This window comes from Oncorhynchus nerka, linkage group LG22 (assembly GCF_034236695.1).
Source record: "Oncorhynchus nerka isolate Pitt River linkage group LG22, Oner_Uvic_2.0, whole genome shotgun sequence".
NCBI lineage: Eukaryota > Metazoa > Chordata > Actinopteri > Salmoniformes > Salmonidae > Oncorhynchus > Oncorhynchus nerka.
This window is the reverse complement of record NC_088417.1, coordinates 21709670-21730113: the sequence shown is the minus strand read 5'-3', so window position 1 is coordinate 21730113 and position 20444 is coordinate 21709670. Positions and strand designations below refer to the sequence as shown.

At 40.7% G+C, this 20444-nt stretch overlaps 1 protein-coding gene across 3 annotated transcripts in view; it reads left to right on the top strand.

Moving 5' to 3' along the window:
* The window catches only part of LOC115104505 (trichohyalin-like), a 173689-nt gene that overhangs the window by 124012 nt on the left and 29233 nt on the right, over positions 1-20444 (top strand). For all 3 annotated transcript variants that reach the window (XM_065007062.1, XM_065007064.1, XM_065007063.1), the window contains 3 exons: positions 9926-10135; positions 16567-16676; positions 16781-16855. In XM_065007062.1, coding sequence (XP_064863134.1) covers positions 9926-10135; positions 16567-16676; positions 16781-16855 — 395 coding nt within the window. The remainder of the gene's footprint in view (positions 1-9925; positions 10136-16566; positions 16677-16780; positions 16856-20444) is intronic.

Below are 20444 nucleotides of genomic sequence, written 5' to 3'. Positions count from 1 at the left end.
ACAGGACAGGGTTTAGGGGTTGATTATCTCTGGTGTTGTTCTATCCACAGGACAGGGATTAGAGGTTGATTATCTCTGGTGTTGTTCTATCCACAGGACAGGGTTTAGAGGTTGATTATCTCTGGTGTTGTTCTATCCACGGGACAGGGTTTGGGGGTTGATTATCTCTGGTGTTGTTCTATCCACAGGACAGGGCTTAGAGTTTGATTATCTCTGGTGTTGTTCTATCCACAGGACAGGGCTTAGAGTTTGATTATCTCTGGTGTTGTTCTATCCACAGGACAGGGCTTAGAGTTTGATTATCTCTGGTGTTGTTCTATCCACGGGACAGGGTTTGGGGGTTGATTATCTCTGGTGTTGTTCTATCCACAGGACAGGGCTTAGAGTTTGATTATCTCTGGTGTTGTTCTATCCACAGGACAGGGCTTAGAGTTTGATTATCTCTGGTGTTGTTCTATCCACAGGACAGGGTTTAGAGGTTGATTATCTCTGATGTTGTTCTATCCACAGGACAGGGCTTAGAGGTTGATTATCTCTGGTGTTGTTCTATCCACAGGACAGGGTTTGGAGGTTGATTATCTCTGGTGTTGTTCTATCCACAGGACAGGGCTTAGAGGTTGATTATCTCTGGTGTTGTTCTATCCACAGGACAGGGTTTAGAGGTTGATTATCTCTGGTGTTGTTCTATCCACGGGACAGGGTTTGGGGGTTGATTATCTCTGGTGTTGTTCTATCCACAGGACAGGGCTTAGAGTTTGATTATCTCTGGTGTTGTTCTATCCACAGGACAGGGTTTGGGGGTTGATTATCTCTGGCGTTGTTCTATCCACAGGACAGGGTTTAGGGGTTGATTATCTCTGATGTTGTTCTATCCACAGGACAGGGCTTAGAGGTTGATTATCTCTGGTGTTGTTCTATCCACGGGACAGGGTTTAGAGGTTGATTATCTCTGGTGTTGTTCTATCCACGGGACAGGGTTTAGAGGTTGATTATCTCTGGGTTTAGGGCTTAGAGGTTGATTATCTCTGGTGTTGTTCTATCCACGGGACAGGGTTTAGAGTTTGATTATCTCTGGTGTTGTTCTATCCACAGGACAGGGTTTGGGGGTTGATTATCTCTTTGATTATCTCTGGTGTTGTTCTATCCACAGGACAGGGTTTAGAGGTTGATTATCTCTGGTGTTGTTCTATCCACGGGACAGGGTTTGGGGGTTGATTATCTCTGGTGTTGTTCTATCCACAGGACAGGGCTTAGAGGTTGATTATCTCTGATGTTGTTCTATCCACAGGACAGGGCTTAGAGTTTGATTATCTCTGGTGTTGTTCTATCCACAGGACAGGGCTTAGAGTTTGATTATCTCTGGTGTTGTTCTATCCACAGGACAGGGTTTAGAGTTTGATTATCTCTGGTGTTGTTCTATCCACAGGACAGGGTTTAGAGGTTGATTATCTCTGATGTTGTTCTATCCACAGGACAGGGCTTAGAGTTTGATTATCTCTGGTGTTGTTCTATCCACAGGACAGGGTTTAGAGTTTGATTATCTCTGGTGTTGTTCTATCCACAGGACAGGGTTTAGAGGTTGATTATCTCTGGTGTTGTTCTATCCACGGGACAGGGTTTGGGGGTTGATTATCTATGGTGTTGTTCTATCCACAGGACAGGGTTTAGAGGTTGATTATCTCTGGTGTTGTTCTATCCACGGGACAGGGTTTGGGGGTTGATTATCTCTGGCGTTGTTCTATCCACAGGACAGGGTTTAGGGGTTGATTATCTCTGGTGTTGTTCTATCCACAGGACAGGGCTTAGAGGTTGATTATCTCTGGTGTTGTTCTATCCACGGGACAGGGTTTAGAGTTTGATTATCTCTGGTGTTGTTCTATCCACGGGACAGGGTTTGGGGGTTGATTATCTCTGGTGTTGTTCTATCCACAGGACAGGGTTTAGAGGTTGATTATCTCTGGTGTTGTTCTATCCACGGGACAGGGTTTGGGGGTTGATTATCTCTGGCGTTGTTCTATCCACAGGACAGGGTTTAGGGGTTCATTTTCTCTGGTGTTGTTCTATCCACAGGACAGGGCTTAGAGGTTGATTATCTCTGGTGTTGTTCTATCCACGGGACAGGGTTTGGGGGTTGATTATCTCTGGCGTTGTTCTATCCACAGGACAGGGTTTAGGGGTTCATTATCTCTGGTGTTGTTCTATCCACAGGACAGGGCTTAGAGGTTGATTATCTCTGATGTTGTCCTATCCACAGGACAGTGCTTAGAGTTTGATTATCTCTGGTGTTGTTCTATCCACAGGACAGGGTTTAGAGGTTGATTATCTCTGATGTTGTTCTATCCATGGGACAGGGTTTAGAGTTTGATTATCTCTGGTGTTGTTCTATCCACGGGACAGGGTTTAGAGGTTGATTATCTCTGCAACAAAGGCTCAATTGGCATGGGATAGCTTGTTTTATTTGTGGTGGATGAGGTGAGTTTCTTTGATCACCAGGTTGAAAAGTGTTATATAAATCCAAGCCATTGATGTTGGTTGTGTCACTGGGCCTGTCTGAATCCCTGTACTTGCGCTCTAAATAATACTCTGATTGGGTATGCAAAAATATCAACTTTAGTAGTATGTGAAATTGAAAAATGTTTGAATGCTTTAAATGCCAGGATCATACTCATTTTGGCTTTTCATCCAGTACGAATTTGCTGCATGCTATTGTGGAAGAGTAGCATCTGTTAATAAGACCCAGGTGTGTTTGTCAACAGCTGCTGATCATAGAAGGCGATGGGCTGTACCACAATGAACGGAAGTCGGAAAATCACCCAATTAAGCATGAGTTGACTTATTCTCTGTGTGAACCCTTGTAGTATGTTGATATTTGTTGCTTACTGCTAACATTTCTACTAAATAATAGGTTCTAAATAGTATGTAGTATGATTAGTACACAGTATGTAACATAGTTTTAGTAAGTAGTAGGCAAGACAGACTACATACTGTAGGCCAATCGCACTTAACCTCCATTGACATGGTTGGTGTGAACAGTTAGTCTCTCCCCTCCCCCCAGCCTAGGAACCATCATTTAAAAAAAATCTGAAATGGACCAAAATATATAATGTAGCAAATGCAGTTCTTAACTATGCAGTTCTTAAAATATACTTTAGTTCACCTGCATGTGGTGTCTACCCGGATCCAGCTAAGGCCTTAAAAGCAACCTTCATATTTCAAAAGGGTTCTTCTCGGGATTTTAGACTTTTAGAGTTAGTGTGTGGATTCCTCTCCTACCCAACCACCTACTCAGTGAGTATGTTTACATGCAGATCAATAATTGGATATTAAACTGATTATGGCTGAGTATGGTAATAGTCATGTAAACACTTTACTCTGCTTAACTTAATCAGCAAAAGGTCAAAATCAAAGTAAGTAAACGCTGATTAAAACATCTGGTTTTCTGTGCACTCTTTCAAATGATTAATTGGAGAAATAGTTCTCACCTACAGACTTTATATGTCCGAAATCAGAATCAAATAGGCTTCGCAAAAATAACGTTCGCTGTGGTAGAACGTTTATTTTGATTGCCGATTTTCTGCATTTATTGAAGTCCCATCAGCAGTCTGATTTCAGATGTGTCCATGCAAAAAGGATTATAGGGGAAACCGTTCTTCTTGCTAAGCATGTAAACGTTTTAATCAAACTATTACATGAATCTGACTATCCACAAGAATCCTATTATTGTGTGCATGTAACCGTACTCAGTGTGAGGATTTACCAGAACACCTCTCTCAAGGCCTACCTTTCACAACACATTCTATTTTTTTTGTGTGTGTGTGTGTGTATGATTTTTTGTGTCTTTTTTCCCCGATGAGACCACCGTCACTGCCAATACCCCCCTGAAAACATGTGAGTAGGAAAAAAACAATCTAAATGTTAAACAGGTTCCCATCTCGTGTGCGTTCACCCCCCCTCCACCTCTCTCTCTCCTTTCTCTTCCCTCCTCTTTTTCCCCCTTTCTCTCTCGTTCTTCATTATCATCCCCTGACACCGGTGGAAACAAAGGATCCGTGTGTAATTTAGTCTTAATCATAACACCGTCCCTTCACAGCCATCCAGCCAGTCAGAGCGAGACCGCACACATCAGCCAGCCAGGAGAGAGATGCTCATGTGAAACCGGTCTCTTTATGACTGGTAGGTAATTACTGTCATTAGAACACTCCAGAGTGTGTGTGGACGTGCTGTATAATTGATGGTGAATTAATGTGTGGCAGGCAGTGGATATGAGGGATCCTTCAGCGCTCAGAGAGAGGGGTCTGCTGTCATGCCTGGGGTTCTTGGTGCTACAGTGTATGTGTTAGAAACACAGAACCCCAAAACAGGCTCTGCCAGAGTGAGGGGGGGGGGGCCCAACATTTCTCGGCCCAAAATCTGTTTTTGTATGGGGGCAATGACAGAGTGTCGAATTTAGTCAGGATAAACATGAATTGCTATTTTGATATGTGAGGGTGAAATGATCTAATAGAAGTTTGGTAATGCTTAGGTTGTTACCAATGTACTGATGTATAAGTGTGATGCACGTGACATCCCAGCAACTTGGAGAAAAAACACTTCATATCGGAGTTGTCCCTGTTGAAATTTGAATATTCATGAGGCTGACATAGCATCTCACTCTCCATTGAATACAGACAGTTGACATCAATACCCCTCATCAAATATTCAAAAAAGTATTCAAATAACGAGATGTATCCCTCAATGCAAAGAGAGGAGTAGGCGGGTGCTTGACAGCCCACCGTTCTGCTCTGGACGACAAATCCCGGTAACACTTTACTTGACACCCAGCGTCATAACATGTCATGACATGGTCATAACCATGTCATAACAACTGACATGACTTGTAATAACCTGTCATAATATGGTCAGAACATTGTCATGACCCATACACCTGTTGTGACATATATTGCATTATTTTATGGATGGTTATGACACCTACATAAGAGTGTCAACCCTGCCAAGAAGTTTCCTTTCGTTTAAAAGGTCCTTTCTTAGGTCCTTTGTTGTACAACAGTGTGGTCTACAACAGGTCTAAATATATGTGACAGTGTGGTCTACAGCAGGTCTAAATATATGTGACAGTGTGGTCTACAACAGGTCTAAATATATGTGACAGTGTGGTCTACAACAGTGTGGTCTACAACAGGTCTAAATATATGTGACAGTGTGGTCTACAACAGTGTGGTCTACAACAGGTCTAAATATATGTGACAGTGTGGTCTACAATAGGTCTAAATATATGTGACAGTGTGGTCTACAACAGTGTGGTCTACAACAGGTCTAAATATATGTGACAGTGTGGTCTACAATAGGTCTAAATATATGTGACAGTGTGGTCTACAACAGGTCGAAATATATGTGACAGTGTGGTCTACAACAGGTCTAAATATATGTGACAGTGTGGTCTACAACAGGTCTAAATATATGTGACAGTGTGGTCTACAACAGGTCTAAATATATGTGACAGTGTGGTCTACAACAGTGTGGTCTACAACAGGTCTAAATATATGTGACAGTGTGGTCTACAACAGGTCTAAATATATGTGACAGTGTGGTCTACAACAGTGTGGTCTACAACAGGTCTAAATATATGTGACAGTGTGGTCTACAACAGTGTGGTCTACAACAGGTCTAAATATATGTGACAGTGTGGTCTACAACAGTGTGGTCTACAACAGGTCTAAATATATGTGACAGTGTGGTCTACAACAGGTCTAAATATATGTGACAGTGTGGTCTACAACAGGTCTAAATATATGTGACAGTGTGGTCTACAACAGTGTGGTCTACAACAGGTCTAAATATATGTGACAGTGTGGTCTACAACAGGTCTAAATATATGTGACAGTGTGGTCTACAACAGTGTGGTCTACAACAGGTCTAAATATATGTGACAGTGTGGTCTACAACAGGTCTAAATATATGTGACAGTGTGGTCTACAACAGGTCTAAATATATGTGACAGTGTGGTCTACAACAGGTCTAAATATATGTGAGTGTGGTCTACAACAGGTCTAAATATATGTGACAGTGTGGTCTAGGTCTAAAATATATGTGACAGTGTGGTCTACAACAGGTCTAAATATATGTGACAGTGTGGTCTACAATAGGTCTAAATATATGTGACAGTGTGGTGTGGTCTACAACAGGTCTAAATATATGTGACAGTGTGGTCTACAACAGTGTGGTCAACAGGTCTAAATATATGTGACAGTGTGGTCTACAACAGGTCTAAATATATGTGACAGTGTGGTCTACAACAGTGTGGTCTACAACAGGTCTAAATATATGTGACAGTGTGGTGACTAAATATATGTGACAGTGTGGTCTACAACAGGTCTAAATATATATGACAGTGTGGTCTACAACAGTGTGGTCTACAACAGGTCTAAATATATGTGACAGTGTGAGGTCTAAATATATGTGACAGTGTGGTCTACAACAGTGTGGTCTACAACAGGTCTAAATATATGTGACAGTGTGGTCTACAACAGGTCTAAATATATGTGACAGTGTGGTCTACAACATATATGTGACAGTGTGGTCTACAACAGGTCTAAATATATGTGACAGTGTGTGGTCTACAACAGGTCTAAATATATGTGACAGTGTGGTCTACAACAGGTCTAAATATATGTGACAGGTCTACAAATAAATATATGTGACAGTGTGGTCTACAACAGTGTGGTCTACAACAGGTCTAAATATATGTGACAGTGTGGTCTACAACAGGTCTAAATATATGTGACAGTGTGGTCTACAACAGGTCTAAATATATGTGACAGTGTGTCTACAACAGTGTGGTCTACAACAGGTCTAAATATATGTGACAGTGTGGTCTACAACAGTGGTCTACAACAGGTCTAAATATATGTGACAGTGTGGTCTACAACAGTGGTCTACAACAGGTCTAAAAATATATGTGACAGTGTGGTCTACAACAGGTCTAAAATATATGTGACAGTGTGGTCTACAACAGGTCTAAAATATGTAGTGTGTCTACAACAGTGTGTCTACAACAGGTCTAAATATATGTGACAGTGTGGTCTACAACAGGTCTAAATATATGTGACAGTGTGGTCTACAACAGTGTGGTCTAAAGGTCTAAATATATGTGACAGTGTGGTCTACAACAGGTCTAAATATATGTGACAGTGTGGTCTACAACAGTGTGGTCTACAACAGGTCTAAATATATGTGACAGTGTGGTCTACAACAGTGTGGTCTACAACAGGTCTAAATATATGTGACAGTGTGGTCTACAACAGGTCTAAATATATGTGACAGTGTGGTCTACAACAGGTCTAAATATATGTGACAGTGTGGTCTACAACAGGTCTAAATATATGTGACAGTGTGGTCTACAACAGGTCTAAATATATGTGACAGTGTGGTCTACAACAGTGTGGTCTACAACAGGTCTAAATATATGTGACAGTGTGGTCTACAATAGGTCTAAATATATGTGACAGTGTGGTCTACAACAGGTCGAAATATATGTGACAGTGTGGTCTACAACAGGTCTAAATATATGTGACAGTGTGGTCTACAACAGGTCTAAATATATGTGACTGTGTGGTCTACAACAGGTCTAAATATATGTGACAGTGTGGTCTACAACAGTGTGGTCTACAACAGGTCTAAATATATGTGACAGTGTGGTCTACAACAGGTCTAAATATATGTGACAGTGTGGTCTACTCTAAATATATGTGACAACAGTGTGGTCTACAACAGGTCTAAATATGTAGTGTGACAGTGTGGTCTACAACAGGTCTAAATATATGTGACAGTGTGGTCTACAACAGTGTGGTCTACAACAGGTCTAAATATATGTGACAGTGGTCTACAACAGTGTGGTCTACAACAGGTCTAAATATATGTGACAGTGTGGTCTACAACTAAATATATGTGACAGGTCTAAATATATGTGACAGTGTGGTCTACAACAGGTCTAAGTGTATATCTGACAGTGTGGTCTACAACAGGTCTAAATATATGTGACAGTGTGGTCTACAACAGTGTGGTCTACAACAGGTCTAAATATATGTGACAGTGTGGTCTACAACAGGTCTAAATATATGTGACAGTGTGGTCTACAGGTCTAAATATATGTGACAGTGTGGTCAGTGTGGTCTACAACAGGTCTAAATATATGTGACAGTGTGGTCTACAAAGGTCTAAATATATGTGACAGTGTGACAGTGTGGTCTAGGTCTAAATAATGTGACAGTGTGGTCTACAACAGGTCTAAATATATGTGACAGTGTGGTCTACAACAGGTCTAAATATATGTGACAGTGTGGTCTACAACAGTGTGGTCTACAACAGGTCTAAATATATGTGACAGTGTGGTCTACAACAGTGTGGTCTACAACAGGTCTAAATATATGTGACAGTTTTTTTAGAATATATATTTATTATTCCCCGCAAACCCCACCCACCCTTCCCCCAATTGGAGTAAACTAATAAACAATAACACTTAGGCTTCTACCTTCAGTTTATACTTATTATACACATTTTTACAGACACAATCTATTTTACAATAATAATATTTTGTTTGTTTTTAGTCCTTCCTCTATTTCTGATGTCCATCCAGTTTGATTTCTAATTGTAACTGTGCTATTTCAACATTTCTGAACCTATATACATTTTACAGACCCTGTATGTTTTACATTAGTTATCTTATTAGTCCCACCCTTCAGCTCCATTCAACTCCTCCCATCTATCTCTCAACACCATCCATTTTGGATTTCTATTTGCCATATATTTTTCAACTGTGCTGTGATGCTTCACAAAAGTACTGAACCTTTCTATTCTCATAGCTTCTACAGAGTGTAAATTAAAAATAAATATTTTTGTTAAAATAATTACTCTATTATTGATTTATTGTGGATTTTCAAATCATCCAGTATTGCTATCTGCAGCGTTAGTTAGTGACAAATGTTGCAATTCTTCAGCCATTCCTGGACCTGTGACCAAAAACAAGCTACATATGGACAATACCAAAATAAATGATCTAACAAGTCTGCCTCCTCACAGCAAAATCTGCAAGATTGTATCCCCCATAAATATAACATTCTATTGGTTGCAAAAATGTTGTTAAGTAATATAAATTGAAAAATTCAAAGTTTTGAATCTGGCGTTGTTTTGGGTATCAGTTCATAAACCATGTGCCATGGAATGGCTACATCGAAAATCTCTTTCCAACTATTTTGCCATTTATATGGCACAGCTGTCAGTTTTTTGGTCCTTAAATGAAATTGGTATATGTTTTTATTTATCACACTTTTCTTTAACCATTTATGTTCTTTAATACAGGGCTGACAGACAAGTTCTTTACTTTTTCCCCCTTCTACTTGCCTCTTCCATTGTGGTAATGCTGCAATTAGTTGGTTGTAATTTGGGGTAGAGCAGACATTTCTATATTTCTGTTTGCTGCAAGTGGGACATAACTCCACCAGTCCTATTTATATAATTCACAAAAATTCTACATTTAAAAAAAATGTCATCGATTTTTAATTAAAAAAAAATAAAATTGTATATTTGAGTTTAACCACAATATTTGTTGTATTATTTGTTTTGTCTTTTCAGGTGGATTCAACTGAAAAATTGTTGTTAGGGCGGAGACACAAACATCGGGTCATTTTATCCATATCTCTGGTTCTGTTAGGGAAGGACAGTGCTGTACACACACACGAAAGAAGGAGAGGATTTGTAAATAATCTGTAACATGTTTAAAAAAGGATTTAAGAGAGAAAAACAGGGGACATGCTTTAAAGCAGAGCAAAACAGGGAGGTGCTAGCTAAGATTGTTCAACATCAGACATTTTGTTTGTGTTGCCAATATGAACACAACCCTGGCATTGCTTAACTCGCCCTCCTTCCACAGGTGAAGACATTGGAGGAGGAGAACAACTCATTGACCAATCAGGTGAGGACTTTGGAGGAGAAGTACAGCTCGTTGACCACTCAGCTGCTGAGGTCACAGAGCCGGGGCCAAGACGACGTCCAGCGGCTAGCCAATCAGGAGGAGCGTCTGGTCGTACTGAGGACAGAGTCAGAGACGCTACAGGAGAAGTACAGCAGCAAGGTGCAGGAGGTGAGACAATATTCACCATTTCATTTAACATATTTACTCTATTTAATAATACTGTCCTTCATTGGTGTTGAATGAGGTGAGCTTCCCCCTTTACGTGTCTAGAAAAAGCGCTATTGAAGTCCAATCAATTATTTGTATAATGAATGATATATTACAAATCAAATCAAATCAAATTTTATTTGTCACATACACATGGTTAGCAGATGTTAGCGCGAGTGTAGCGAAATGCTTGTGCTTCTAGTTCCGACAATGCAGTAATAACCAACAAGTAATCTAGCTAACAATTCCAAAACTATTACCTTATAGACACAAGTGTAATAAAGATAAAAGATAAAGGATAAAGAATATGTACATAAAGATATATGAATGAGTGATGGTACAGAGCGGCATAGGCAAGATACAGTAGATGGTGTTGAGTGCAGTATATACATATGAGATGAGAATGTAAACAAAGTGGCATAGTTAAAGTGGCTAGTGATACATGTATTACATAAGGATGCAGTAGATGATATAGAGTACAGTATATAGGTATACAAATGAGATGAATAATGTAGGGTATGTAAACATTATATTAGGTAGCATTGTTTAAAGTGGCTAGTGATATATTTTACATAATTTCCCATCAATTCCCATTATTAAAGTGGCTGGAGTTGAGTCAGTGTGTTGGCAGCAGCCACTCAATGTTAGTGGTGGCTGTTTAACAGTCTGATGGCCTTGAGATAGAAGCTGTTTTTCAGTCTCTCGGTCCCAGCTTTGATGCACCTGTACTGACCTCGCCTTCTGGATGATAGTGGGGTGAACAGGCAGTGGCTCGGGTGGTTGCTGTCCTTGATGATCTTTATGGCCTTCCTCTGACATCGGGTGGTGTAGGTGTCCTGGAGGGCAGGTAGTTTGCCCCCGGTGATGCGTTGTGCAGACCTCACTACCCTCTGGAGAGCCTTACGGTTGTGGGCGGAGCAGTTGCCGTACCAGGCGGTGATACAGCCCGCCAGGATGCTCTCGATTGTGCATCTGTAGAAGTTTGTGAGTGCTTTTGGTGACAAGCCGAATTTTTCAGCCTCCTGAGGTTGAAGAGGCGCTGCTGTATTCACTACTGTATGATAATGACATTACTATCATCAGGATGCAGCAGTTAGAATTGTCATCACTTGATGTTGCTGATACTAAAATATCAACAATACAAGAGAGAGTCATCTGCTTATTTATTGGTTAGAGAGGAACATTGGGGTGTTTAACCCCAGAACGGTTCACATCAGAAAGTTTAGTTCATTACAGCATTACATCATTGTGCTGTATTCACGCAGGGAAGAGCAGGAAGCCACTGAAGGTGTTGTGGTTATTACTATTATCCCAGAGTCCACGGCCTGCAGAGAGACACATGTAGACCACATCTCCCTCATCCAACTCTAGAGACAAAGCATTAGATATGCACTCATAATACTGATCATTGGTGTCATTATTAAACATCCGTCTCTTGTCATTGTGGTAAGGGTAAACAGCCATGGCTTTCCCAGTGCGGTTTTCAAAGGCGGTGAACCTGAAGTAGTAGACTCCTCTCACTGGTGCTGTGATGATACCGGTATCAGAGGAGAAGCAGGGAGTGATCATCACTGTCCATCTCTCATAGACACTGCTAGTAATACTGGACTGTAGCCTGATTCAGTGTGTGTGTGGTCAGTACTTGTAGTTGTGTTGTAGGCCCTGCCAGTGTTGGTGAAGACTTTACTGTAGATCAGTGTGGTGTCAGTATTCAAGGGTCCTACCCCTCCTGAACGAGTCAAAGCAGCAGAGAGGCCACTTTTGTCTGTGAACACAGGAAGAAAACAGAAGAGTCTAAGGCTTCAGGTTCACACGGTTTACTTGTTTAATTGATATTCATTGTGATTTGTTCTGTAGTACCAAACTATTATTGGAGTGTGTAGCTGTAAGAATATGATGAGAACTTAGTGCCTTCAGAAAGTATACATACCCCTTGACTTATTCCACATTTTGTTGTTACAGCCTGAATCATAATAATAATCATAATTGATTAAATATATTATATGTTCTAATCCATCTACACACAATACCCCATAATGACAAACGTAAAACATATTTTTAGAAAATGTAGCAAATGTATTGAAAATTAACTAGGAAATATCTCATTTCCGTAAGTATTAACACCCCTGAGTCAATAACTGTTAGAATCGCCTTTGACAGCGATTACAGCTGTAATCTTTTTGGGTAGGCCTCTAAGAGCTTTGCACACCTGGATTGTACAATATTTGTACATTATATATTTTTGAATTCTTCAAGCTCTGTCAAAATGATTGTTGATCATTGCTAGACAGCCATTTTTAAGTCTTGCCATAGATTTTCAAGACAATTTAAGTCACAAAACTGGAACTAGGCGACTCAGGAACATTCAATGTTGTCATGGTAAGCAACTCCAGTGTATATTTGGCTTTGTGTTTTAGGTTATTGTCCTGCTGAAAGGTGAATTTGTCTCCCAGTGTCTGTTGGACAGCAGACTGAACCAGGTTTTCCTCTAGGATTTTGCCTGTGCTTAGCGCTAATTCCTTTTCTTTCTATCCTAAAAAACTCCCTAGTCCTTGCCGATGACAAGTATACCCATACGATGATGCAGCCAGCACCGTGCTTGAAAATATGAAGAGTGGTACTCAGTGATGTGTTGGATTTGCCCCGAACATAATGTTTTGTATTCATCACATGAAGTACATTTCTTTGCCACATTTGTTTGTTTTACTTTCGTGCCTTATTGCAAACAGGTTGCATGTTTTGGACTAGTTTTATTCTGTACAGGCTTAATTCTTTTCACTCTGTCATTTAGGTTAGTATTGTGGTGTAACTATAATGTAGTTGATCCATCCTCAGTTTTCTCCTATCACAGCCATTCAACTCTGTAACTGTTTTAAAGCCATCATTGGCCTCATGGTGAAATCCCTGAGCGGTGTCCTTCTTATCCGCCACCTGAGTTAGGAAGGACTGCTGTATATTTTGTAGTGACTAGGTGTATTGATACACCATCCAACGTGTCATTAATAACTTCACCATGCTCAAAGGGATATTCAATGTCTGTTTTGTTTTTTTACCCATTTACCAATAGGTGCTCTTCTTTGCGAGGCACTGGAAAACCTCCCTGATCTTTGTGTTTGAATTGTATGTGTGTGGTACAGAGATGAGGTAGTCATTCAAAAATCATGTTAATTAGCTATTATTGCACAGTCCATGAAAGTTATTATGTGACTTGTTAAGCACATTTTTACTCATTAACTTATTTAGGCTTGCCATAACAAAGAGGTTGAATAATTATTGACTCAAGACATTTCAGCTTTAATTTTTTTAAATTAATGAGTATTTTAACAAATTAACATAATACCACTTTGACGTTTTGGGGTATTGTGTGTAGGCCAGTATTACAATCTCTCAATTTAATCCGTTTTAAATTCAGGCTGTAACGCAACAAAATGTGGAAAAAGTCAAGGGGTGTGAATACTTTCTGAAGGCACTGTATGATTTGTAAGAGATTGTCTTATGGTTCTAATCTAGTCCATTGATTCTACTTGTCACAGAGTATGTGTGGCCTGTCAGGCTGGGCATGCGTGTACTTTGTGTTATTTTCAGATCAAACTGCACCCAGATTCATTTTGTTCTGTTATTTAGTGTTAACTTTATCTAACCACATAAAGATCTGGAAGAAACCATGTAGTCTGACAATAAATGAAAGATGAACAAATCCTAAAGAATTTAGAGATCCCACTATAAAGTATGTGTACGAAGATTTCCAGTGTGAAACTTGTTTTGTAAAGTTTGCATTCTCTAGCTTCAGCTCCTCCACCTCTGTCACGTTGTATAAATTATATGGGGATGTAACCTAAACAAAAGAGTGAGGTCAAACCTCTAATAAATGCAGGGGATGAGACCCGCAATAACAAGTGCACAACAATACATGGGACGAGACCCGTAATAACGAGTACACAATACACACAAGCACAAAAGCCGAAACTACAAAGCACAGGTACTCACAAGCCCAACGGACAGGGGAACAATAACCCACCAGAACACTGGTGAACAGAGGGCGCATATATACAATTACTAATCAGGGGGACTGGGAACCAGGCGTGCGTAATGAAACAGTTCAGTGACGCCTAGAGGCCGGTGACGTAGACCTCCGGAGCTGGTGCGCGGAATGAGCAGCAGTACTGGGGGAATCCGTGACAACAACCTTCTGACTGGCTGTCACTCTGGCCCCCATGGCTGACAGTTCAGCTGCTTGTCCTGGAATTATCTGTAGATCTTTTACTGTACTGACTTCACAAAGAACCAAACAAATGTTAATGTTTCTACATAATGAGGCATTACCTGTATTGTCTTTCCCCAGCTCCTCCACCTTGTTCTTCTGGAGCTGCTGTTGAGTAGTGGTGATGCTCAGCTCCTCTCTAAGAGCCGTCACCTCCTTTTTCTGCTCCTCCACCTTGTTCTTCTGGAGCTGCTTTTTCTGCTCCTCCACCTTGTTCTTCTGGAGCTGCTGTTGAGTAGTGGTGATGCTCAGCTCCTCTCTAAGAGCCGTCACCTCCTTTTTCTGCTCCTCCACCTTGTTCTTCTGGAGCTGCTGTTGAGTAGTGGTGATGCTCAGCTCCTCTCTAAGAGCTGTCACCTCCTTTTTCTGCTCCTCCACCTTGTTCTTCTGGAGCTGCTGTTGAGTGGTGGTGATGCTCAGCTCCTCTCTAAGAGCCGTCACCTCCTTTTTCTGCTCCTCCACCTTGTTCTTCTGGAGCTGCTGTTGAGTAGTGGTGATGCTCAGCTCCTCTCTAAGAGCCATCATCTCCTTCTCACTGGCCTTCACTCTGGCCCTCATAGCTGACAGTTCAGCTGCTTGTCCTGGAATTATGGGAACAAAATCTGTTAATATTTGAATGTTCTTACATAGAAATGTATGAATTATCTGTTCATTACCTGCGTTCTGTTCCTCTACCTTCAACTTGGTGAGCCTAAGCTCAAATCGTGGCTCTTCTACCATGTCTTCACTGTCCTTCAGTCTGGACTCAATGTTATTCAGTTCAGTCTTGGTGACAGTCAACTCCACTCTCTGTTCCACCACCATGTCTCATCTCCTTCAGCTCAGTCAGGATGTCAGGGGTGGTGGTGGTCTGACCACTCGTCTGTTTGTGTGTCGTCTCTCTTGCTTCAGTCCCTTGGCTTTCAATCTGAACCTCACTCACCTTTCTCTCTCCCCCTTCACTGTGACCCCCTTGAGTGATGTCATTCTCTCTGACCCCTCCACTCTCTCCCTGACTCCATGCTCCAGACAGACAGAACAGCAACATCAGCAGACCTACAGCACCACTTCTTCTGAAATGATAAATCTTTTAGACATGATGTATTTTATAGGCACAGTCCCCTTCCTTATACATGCACAAGTTAGCGAGCCACCACATGAGAATTTAACATGTGTTTCTGACATAAGTTGTACAACTAAAGCCAAATATTCTGATAACGTGAAACACTGGGTGAGCTGACCTCAAGGACATTTCAATCTGACACCTGTGAAAGGCTGAGAACTCAACCTGTTATTCAGTTGAAGCTCTGTTTTTATCTCCGTCAAGTCTGTACTGGTGCTGTGAAGCTCTGTTTTTATCTCCGTCAAGTCTGTACTGGTGCTGTGAAGCTCTGTTTTTATCTCCGTCAAGTCTGTATTGGTGCTGTGAAGCTCTGTTTTTATCTCCGTCAAGTCTGTACTGGTGCTGTGAAGCTCTGTTTTTATCTCCGTCAAGTCTGTACTGGTGCTGTGAAGCTCTGTTTTTATCTCCTGTTTTTATCTCAAGTCTGTACTGGTGCTGTGAAGCTCTGTTTTTATCTCCGTCAAGTCTGTACTGGTGCTGTGAAGCTCTGTTTTTATCTCCGTCAAGTCTGTACTGGTGCTGTGAAGCTCTGTTTTTATCTCCGTCAAGTCTGTACTGGTGCTGTGAAGCTCTGTTTTTATCTCCGTCAAGTCTGTACTGGTGCTGTGAAGCTCTGTTTTTATCTCCGTCAAGTCTGTACTGGTGCTGTGAAGCTCTGTTTTTATCTCCGTCAAGTCTGTACTGGTGCTGTGAAGCTATGTTTTTGTTTGAAACTCAACCAAGATCTTTAATTAGGCCCTTAAAAGATTAGGAAAATCGATCAGCAATCCAACCGTTGATTTCTTAACAGATTCCCAAGCACATTTGAGTTGTCTGTGGGGTGTCATGTATAAGGGTCATATCTCTGTAAGCGTTAGAATTACGTTAAGGGTTAGGAGCTAGGTTTAGGGTTAGGATTAAGGTTAGGTTTTTGGGCTAAGGTTAGGGTAAGAGTATGGGTTAGGGGTTAGGGAAAAGAGTATTTTGAATGGGACTGAATTGTGTGTCCCCACAAGGTTAGCTGTACAAGGCTGTGTGTGTGTGTTATAGCTGGACACACTGCGGTTGGAGGTGGAGGGGGCGTACTCTGACAACGTGCACCTCCGCCAGGAGAGCCAGGGGGTCATGGCCAACGTCAACCGCTGGGTCAAAGAGCAAAGGTGGGTAGGACACCAACACATAGCAGATACATAGTAGGAAACACCCACACACACTCTCTGATTGCCAGCCCAGTATGATGCATTTCTCTCTGTGTGTGTGTCAGGGTTGCCAGTGAGAGTCTAGCTGCTAAGATCAGAGGTCAGAACAAGGTGCTGCTCATCATCAGTGAGGAGAAACAGTGAGTACATCATTCACATACTGTATACTGCGTACCGTACTTATCATTATACTGTCTATCTTGCAGTTATATACACTACCGGTCAAAGGTACCCATTCAAGGGTTTTTCTTTATTTTTTACTATTTTATACATTGTAGAATAATAGTGAATACATCAAAACTATGAAATAACACATATGGAATCATGTAGTAACCAAAAAAGTGTTAAACAAATCCAAATATATTTTATATTTGAGATTCTTCAAATAGCCACCCCTTGCCTTGATGACAGCTTTGCACACTCTTGGCTTTCTCTCAACCAGCTTCATAAGGTAGTGACCTGGAATGCATTTCAATGAACAGGTGTGCCTTGTTAATTTGTGTAATTTCTTTCCTTCTTAATGCATTTGAGCCAAACAGTTGTGTTGTGAAAAGGTAGGGGTGGTATACAGAAGATAGCCCTATTTGGTAAAATACCAAGTACATATTATGGCAAGAACAGCTCAAATAAGCAAAGAGAATGGACAGTCCATCATTACTTTAAGTCATGAAGGTCAGTCAATACGGAACATTTCAAGAACTTTGAAAGTTTCTTCAAGTGCAGTCGCAAAAACCATCAAACGCTATGATGAAACTGGCTCTCATGAGGACCGTCACAGGAAAGGAAGACCCAGAGTTACCTCTACTGCAGAAGATAACTTCATTAGATTTACCAGCCTCAGAAATTGCAGCCCAAATAAATGCTTCATGTAACCGACACATTTCAACATCAACTGTTCAGAGGATACTGTGTGAATCAGGCCTTCATGGTTGAATTGCTGCAAAGAAACCACTACTGAAGGACAATAAGAAGAAAAGACTTGCTTGGGCCAAGAAACTCGTGCAATGGACATTAGACCGGTGGAAATTTGGTCTGGAGTCCAAATTTGAGACTCGTTATGGGTGAACGGATGATCTCCGCATGTGTATTTCCCACCATAAAGCATGGAGGAGGTGGTGTGATGGTGTGGGGGTGCTTTGCTGGTGACACTGTCTGTGATTTATTTTGAATTCACATTTAACCAGCATGGCTCCCACAGCATTCTGCAGCGATACACCATCCCGACTGGTTTGGGCTTACTGGGACTATCATTTTCTTTTTTCAAAACGACACTGACCCAACACAACTCTCGGCTGTGTAAGGGCTATTTTACCAAGAAGGAGAGTGATCGAGTGCTGCATCAGATGACCAGGGCTCTACAATCACCTAAAATCAACCAAATTGAGATGGTTTGGGATGAGTCAGACCGGAGAGTGAAGGAAAAGCAGCCAACAAGTTCTCAGCTTATGTGGGAACTCCTTCAAGACTGTTGGAAAAGCATTCCAGGTGAAGCTGGTTGAGAGAATGCCAAGAGTGTGCAAAGATGTCATCAAGGCAAAGGGTGGCTATTTGAAGAATCTCAAATATAAAATATATTTGGATTTGTTTAAGTTTTTTTGTTACTACATGTGTTATTTCATAGTTTGTCTTCACTATTATTCTACAATATAGAAAAACCCTTGAATGAGTAGGTGTTCTTAAACTTTTGACCGGTAGTGTATCATTATTCTGTCTCTTATCATTGTATATCATTGTACTGTCTAGCTTATCATTATACAGTGCATTCGGGAAGTATTCAGACCCCTTAACTTTTTCCACGTTTTGTTATGTTACAGCCTTATTCTAAAATGGAATCAATCAAATCAATCTACACTCAATACCACATCAGGTTTTTAGAACTTTTTGCAAATGTATTAAAAAATAAATAAATAGAAATACCTTATTTACATAAGTATTCAGACCCTTTGCTATGATTTGATTTGAGGTGCATCCTGTTTCCATTGATCATCCTTGAGAGATGTTTCTACAACTTGATTGGAGTCCACCTGTGGTAAATTCAATGGATTGGACATGATTTAGAAAGGTACACACCTGTCTATATGTCCTCCATCATTCTTAAATGGAAGAAGATTGGAACCACCGAGACTCTTCCTAGAGCTGGCTGCCTGGCCAAACTGAGCAATCGGGGGAGAAGGACCTTAGTTAGGGAGGTGACCAAGAACCCAATTGTCACTCTGATAGAGCTCCGGAGTTTCTCTGTGGAGATGGGAGAACCTTCCTGAAAGACAACCATCTCTGCAGTACTCCACCAATCAGGCCTTTATGGTAGAGTGGCCAGACAGAAGCCACTCCTCAGTAAAAGGCACATGACAGCCAGTTGGAGTTTGCCAAAAGGCACCTAAAGGACTCATGAGAAACAAGATTATCTGGTCTGATGAAACCAAGATTGACCTTTTTAGCCTGAATGCCAAGCGTCACGTCTGGAGGAAACCTGGCACCATCCCTACGGTGAAGCATGGTGGTGGCAGCATCATGCTGCAGGGATGTTTCTCAGCGGTAGGGACTGGGAAACTAGTCAGGATCGAGGGAAAGATGAATGGAGCATAGTACAGAGAGATCCTTAATGAAAACATGCTCCAGAGCGCTCAGGACCTCAGACTAAGGCGAAAGTTCACCTTCCAACAGGACAACGACCCTAAGCACACAGCCAAGACAACGCAGGAGTGGCTTCGGGACAAGTCTCTGAATGTCCTTTGAGTGGCCCAGCCAGAGCCCGGACTTGAACCACATCGAACATCTCTGGACAGACCAGAAAATAGCTGTGCAGTGACGCTCCCCTCCAAACTGATAGAGCTTGAGAGGATCTGCAGAGAAGAATGGGGGAAACTCCCCAAATACAGGTGTGCCAAGAGTGTAGCATCATACCCAAGAAGACTCAAGGCTGTAATTGATGCCAATGGTGCTTCAACAAAGTACTGAGTAAAGGGCCTGAATACTTATGGACATTTATACGTTTTTACAAAAACATCTGAAACCTGTTTTTGCTTCGTCATTATGAGGTATTGTGTGTAGATTGATGAGGGAAAACAAATAATTTAATCAATTTTAGAATAAGGCTGTAACGTAACAAAATGGGGAAAAAGTCAAGGGGTCTGAATATTTTCCGAATGCACTGTATATCATTATATATCATTATACTTTCTATCTTAGACAGTATGAGATATAATGATAAAATATACAGTATAATGAGATATAATGATAAGATAGACAGTATAATGAGATATAATGATATCTTATTTTGCCATCTGTGATATCATTATTATGTCTATCGTATTATATCTTATTATATATCATACTGTCTCTCTTATCATTATACTGTCTATCTTATTATACTGTCTATCTTATCATTATGTATCATTATACTGTTTCTCTTATCAGTATATATCATTGTACTGTATATTATCATTATACTGTCTATCTTATCATTATATATCATTGTACTCTCTATCTTATCATTATATATCATTGTACTCTCTATCTTATCATTATATATCATTGTACTCTCTATCTTATCATTACATATCATTGTACTCTATCTTATCATTATATATCATTGTACTCTATCTTATCATTATATATCATTGTACTCTCTATCTTATCATTATATATCATTGTACTCTATCTTATCATTATATATCATTGTACTCTATCTTATCATTATATATCATTGTACTCTCTATCTTATCATTA